Source organism: Scyliorhinus torazame, chromosome 3, assembly GCF_047496885.1.
Source record: "Scyliorhinus torazame isolate Kashiwa2021f chromosome 3, sScyTor2.1, whole genome shotgun sequence".
Classification (NCBI taxonomy): Eukaryota; Metazoa; Chordata; class Chondrichthyes; order Carcharhiniformes; family Scyliorhinidae; genus Scyliorhinus; species Scyliorhinus torazame.
Window position 1 is genome coordinate 29,271,634 of NC_092709.1, and position 6,000 is coordinate 29,277,633.

The window sequence follows — 6,000 nt, forward strand, 5'->3', positions numbered from 1 at the left end:
GATCGTGTGGTGGCTCTGAAGGCGGAGCTCCTAGAGGACCTGTGTAAAACGTTGAAGGCAAAGGTGGAGGAGCAGGATACCTCGAGAAGGCAGAATCTGCGAATAGTGGGCCTGTCTGAAGGAGTGGAAGGTGAGAGTGCCACGAGGTACGTCTCAAAGATGCTGGTGGAGGAAAGGGTATTAGATAAGGCCCCTGAAGTGAACCGAGCACATAGGTCCCTGAGCCAGAAGCCTAGAGCTGGGGAAGCGCTGCCGGCGGTGATCGCGAGACTCCACATATTTGCGGAGAAAGAATATTTGGCGTCGGGCCAGGGAGAAGTACGCGAGTGGGAAGGGAACAAGGTCCGAATTTATATGGACATCAGAGCAGTGTTGGTGAAGCGGCAGGCAAGGTTCAGCAAGGCCAGGCGGTGCTGTATCGGCAACAGATCAGGTGTGGGGTGCTCTACCCTGCGAAAGTATGGGCGACGTTCGGAAGCTGGGAGCATTATTACGAGACCCCAAAAACGGTTGAAGACTTCATTAAGGAGCATAAACTGGGGGAGAACTGAGTGGACAATGTTTGAGAACCGGGGTGCTGGCACTTTGTAATGGTTGGGAACATATTCGAACCTGGGGTACGGATTGGGGGATTTTCGTCCCCTCCGATTTGGAGGGGGTCATTTTTTGGGTTTATTGTTTGCTGTTGGGATTGTCATGATGTGGAGATGCCGGCGTTGGACTGGGGTGAGCACAGTAAGAAGTTTTACAACACCAGGTTAAAGTCCAACAGGTTTGTTTCGATGTCACTAGCTTTCGGAGCGCTGCTCCTTCCTCAGGTGAATGAATATTGTAAGGGGTGAAAAGTTTATGTGGGGGATGGATGTTCCCATCCCCACCTCCTGTTTTATCGGACTGTTTGTATTTAGCATTTGTTTCTTTGCTTTTGGGGGAGGCGGCCTGGGATTCAGGCGACATCTTTGGGTGGGGGAGCACAAGGTCAGTAGGGAGCCTTCTCCTTGAGCTGAGTAGGGGGAGGGGAGGTCATTGTAAGGTGCCTTTGGGCAGGGGCTGTTATGATAGCAGGTGAGGCTGGGAACAGAAGTGAGGTGGTGGGGTAGAAGGCCGAGAGGGGTGGCCCGGGGGGAGGGGGGGCTGAGAGGTGACATGGTCAGGGGCAGAGAAGGGGGTCAATTGGGATAGGCTAGGTACAGGGTGGAATTAAGGGGGCGGGAGTTAAATGGGGAAGATGACGGACGGTAGGGGGGAATCAGAGGAATATGCCTCCGTAAGGCTGGTAACGTGGAAAGTCCGGGGATTGAATGGGCCAGTTAAAGGGTCGTAGGTATTCGCACAACTCAGGAGCTTGAAAGCGGGGTTGGTCTTTCTGCAGGAGAAGCACCTCAGTGTGAAGGACCAGGTTAGATTAAGGGGGGGGGGCAGGTTTTTCACTCGGGGTTTGATTCGAAAAGGAGGGGAGTGGCGATTTTAATGAGCAAGAAAATGGGATTTGGAAGTGCGAAGGAGGTGAGGGATCCTGGTGGGAGATACGTGATTGTGATATTGGAGTGGGAGTCGGTGGTGTTGGTAAATATGTATGCCCCCAAATTAGAATGATGTGGGTTTGATGAGGGGGTAGCGATCCCGGATTTGGCCACGCACCAGTTGATCATGGGAGGAGATTTTAACTGTGTCCTAGAGCCGAGGGTGGATAGGTCGCTCCCCAGGTCGATAGGTAGGGTGCAAATTCCAAGGGAGTTGGGGGTTTACGGAGGATTGATATGGTGGATCCATGGCGCTTTCAGAACCCAGGTGGAAATGAAAATGAAATGAAAATCGCTTATTGTCACAAGTAGGCTTCAAATGAAATTACTGTGAAAAGCCCCTAGTCGCCACATTCCGGCGCCTGTTCGGGGAGGCTATTACGGGAAAGGAGTATTCCTTCTTTTTACACGTCTATACGGTGTATTTGAGCATTGATTACTTTGTAGTGAGTCGGGGGGTTTTGGTTCGGGTGGAGGAGACAAAGTATGCGGGGATAGATATCTCGGACCATGCACCCCACTGGCTGGAGATTCGGTTTAGATTGGGACGAGTGCAGAGGCCGGGGTGGAGGTTAGATTCGGGTTTGTTGGCGGATCAAGGTTTTTGTGATAAGGTGCGGGAGGTGAGTAAGGAGTATTTGGAGTTGAATCAGAATGGGGCGGTGTCAGCGGCCATTTTCTGGGAAGCACTGAAGGCAGTGGTCCGGGGGAAAATTATTTTATTTAAGGCAAGTATTGTTGGCGGGGAGGATGGAGGATTGTGTCCCGGAGGTGGTTACAGATGATCAAACAGGCTTTGTGAAGGGCAGGCAGCTCGCAAGTAATATAAGACGACTGTTGAATGTAGTGATGAATCTGTCAGGGGTTCTGGTACCAGAGATGGTGTTGTCCATAAACACAGAGAAGGCATTTGATCGGGTGGAGCGGCGATACTTGTTCGAGGTTTTGGGAAGGTTTGGGCCGAGATTTGTGGCAGACATGGGTGAGGTTGCTGTATGTGGCACCAAAGGCGAGTGTCAGGCCAAATAATATGAGTTCGCAGAGCTTTGACTTACGCAGGGGAACGAGGCAGGGGTGCCCGCTATCACCGTTACAGTTTGTGCTGGCCTTAGAGCTGTTGGCGATGGCTCTCAGGGGGTCGGCGGAGTGGCAGCGGATTATGAGGAGATAGAGGGAGTATCGGGTGTCACTCTATGCCCTTGGCCTGTTGCAGTATGTTTCGGATCCGCTGGAGAATATGGGAAGGATTATGGGCCTGCTGGGGAGGTTTGCAGGGTTCTCTGGGTATAAACTGAATGTAGGGAAAAGCAAGGTTTTCCCTACATGAATGAGCCGGGACAGTGGGCAAATTTAGGGGGGGGGTGCCATTTACGGTAGCGAGGGATAGGTTTAGGTATTTGGGGATTCAGGTAGTGAGAGAATGGACGGGGCTCCATAAGTGGACCGAAACTGGTGGAGGAAGCCAGGGAGGATCTTAAGAGGACTCTGCAGTTGACGTTGGCGGGGAGGGTCCAAGTGGTGAAAATGAATATTATGCTGAGGTTCTTGTTTATCTTTCAGGCTCTCCCAATCTTTACACCAAAGGCCCTTTTTCGGAAATTGGTCACCATCATTTCGGCCTCTGTATGGGCGGGGAAGTTGCCGAGGGTTGGAAGGACCCTGCTACAGAGGCAGAGGTGTGGTGGAGGGGGGTGGGACTGGCCAAGATTGGAAAAAAAAAGGATTATATTTATTGGAGTTTAAAAGAGTGAGAGGGGATCTCATAGAAACTTACAACATTCTAACAGGATTAGACAGAGTAGATTCAAAAAGAATTTTCCCGATGGTAGGACAGTCCAGAACTAGGGGTCATAGTTTGAGGATAAGGGATAAATCATTTAGGACTGAGGTGAGGAGAAATTTCTTCACCCAGAGAATGGTGAATCTGTGGAATTTGCTACTACAGAAAGTAGTTGAGGCCAAAATTGTTTTTAATTTCAAGAAGGAATTAGATATAGCTCTTGGGGCTAAAGGGATATTGGGGAGGGGGGGGGGGGGGGGGGGGTAGGATCAGGGTTATTTGTTCTCCCAGTCTCTGCGTAGGTTTCCTCCGGGTATTCCTGCTTCCTCCCACAGTCCAAATTTATGCAGGTTTGGTGGAGTTACGGGGATAGACAGGAGTAGGCCTAGGTAGTGTGCTCTTTCAGAGGGTGGGTGCAGACTCGATGGGCCAAATGCCTCCTTCTGCCATGTAGCAATTCTATGGTTCTATTCATATAGCACATGCCTCAGAAAAGTCAAAAGCATTTTACAGACACTATTGTAATACAAGAAACACAGGAGCCTATTTGAGCACAACAGGTCCTAATCACACAATTTACAGTGCAGAAGGAGGCCATTTGAGCCATCAAGTCTGCACCGGCCCTTGAAGAGCGCCCTACTTACACCTACACCATCCCCACGTAACCTTTTGGACATGAAGGGCAATTTAGCATGGCCAATCCACCTAACCTGCACTTCTTTGGACTCAGGGAGCAAACCGCAGCACCCAGAGGAAACCCACAGACACGGGGAGAAAGTGCAAATTCCACCCAGACAGTAACCCCAGACCTTTTTTAAGAGAGTAGGTACGAGTATTATGGGGTTTCTGTGGGCGAATAGGACCCCGAGGGTAAGGAGAGGGTTCCTGGAACGCAGTAGGGACCGAGGAGGGTTGGCGCTGCCAAACCTAGGGAGCTACTACTGGGCAGCAAATGTGGCGATGATCCTCAAGTGGGTGATGGAGGGAGAGGGGGCGGCATGGAAGAGGATGGAGATGGCGTCCTGTAAAGGAACGAGCTTGGGGGTGTTGGTGACATCACCGCTGCCACTCTCGCCGACAAGGTGCACCACGAGCCCGGTGGTGGCGGCAACCTCCCAGCTGGCTCCAAAAAACAATTCAATAATAATCACCTTTATTATCGTCACAAGTAGGCTTACATGAACATTGCAATGAGTTACTGTGAAAATCCCCTAATTGCCACACTCCGGCTCCTGTTCGGGTGCACAGAGGGAGAATTCAGAATGTCCAATTCACCTCTTTTGGGACTTGTAGAAGGAAACCCACGCAGACACGGGGAGAACGTGCAGACTCCGCACCGACAGTGACCCAAGCGGGAATCAAACCTGGGACCCTGGAGCTGTGAAGCAACTGTGCTACCCACTGTACTGCAGGCAGGTCTCATTGCATCTAAACGACAGGAGCTCCTGACAATGTAGCACTGTCTCAGTGCTGCACGAATGGCCCTGGAGCGGGAACTGATCCTAGGGGCTCCTGAATGTAGAAGCAAGAAGAGTGTTGACCCTCTGCGCCACAGCTGACTGACAATGTTGACATAGTTTGAAAACCCGACATGCATCCAAAACTATTTATATTATGCATCATTCTGCAGACCAGACACTTCAGTCTGCATTGCTCAAGTTTCCTCTTTTAACAAGCCGTCTCTAGATTAGCGGCACAGCTGGGAGGGAGGCCTCGACCAGAGCCAGGCCCCTGCCCGGGCTCCCAACCCCGGTTCCAGGTCCAGCCCCCGGGCCGCCGCCATTTTCAGTCCTCCCCCAACCCAGAGCATCGCAAACCCGCCGATTCAAACGTGAAGCTCTGCACTCACCCTCGCCCTCGTCCGGATCATACATCCCGACAGCGGAGGGTGCGTTACGGAGGACGGAGTAAGAGAGCGGCCGGTGACAACCCGATAAACGGACGGATGGAATTCGATTGAATCCGCGGACCCGTCACCGAGCAGCCGCTCCGGTGCGCACTGCGCATGCGCCGCCTCTTCCGCTCTGGAAAGGAATACACACTCCGGGGGGGGGGGCGGGGACACTCCGGGGGGGGGGCGGGGACACTGTCTCTGGGATATAAACACACTCAGTGGGGGGGACGACACTGTCTCTGGGATATAAACACACTCCGGGGGGGGGGCGGGGACACTGTCTCTGGGATATAAACACACTCAGTGGGGGGGACACTGTCTCTGGGATATAAACACACTCAGTGGGGGGGGGGGGGGGGGGGGACACTGTCTCTGGGATATAAACACACTCAGTGGGGGGGACGACACTGTCTCTGGGATATAAACACACTCAGTGGGGGGGGGGGGCACTGTCTCTGGGATATAAACACACTCAGTGGGGGGGGGAGGACACACTGTCTCTGGGATATAAACACACTCAGTGGGGGGGACGACACTGTCTCTGGGATATAAACACACTCAGTGGGTGGGTGGGGACACTGTCTCTGGGATATAAACACACTCAGTGGGGGGGGGGACACTGTCTCTGGGATATAAACACACTCAGTGGGGGGGGCACTGTCTCTGGGATATAAACACACTCAGTGGGTGGGTGGGGACACTGTCTCTGGGATATAAACACACTCAGTGGGGGGGACGGGACACTGTCTCTGGGATATAAACACACTCAGTGGGGGGGGGGGACACTGTCTCTGGGATATAAA

General features: G+C 52.5%; 1 protein-coding gene across 2 annotated transcripts in view; it reads right to left on the reverse strand.

Moving 5' to 3' along the window:
- LOC140408374 (DNA-directed RNA polymerase II subunit RPB2) overlaps positions 1 to 5,301 on the reverse strand; it is a 52,415-nt gene extending 47,114 nt beyond the window's left edge. The window contains exon 1 of one of the 2 annotated variants that reach the window (XM_072495485.1): positions 5,153 to 5,301. In XM_072495485.1, the coding sequence (XP_072351586.1) occupies positions 5,153 to 5,177 (25 nt within the window). In that variant the 5' untranslated portion in view covers positions 5,178 to 5,301. The remainder of the gene's footprint in view (positions 1 to 5,152) is intronic. The other variant, XM_072495486.1, reaches the window with a different exon arrangement.
- Between the last annotated feature and the right edge of the window lie 699 nt (positions 5,302 to 6,000).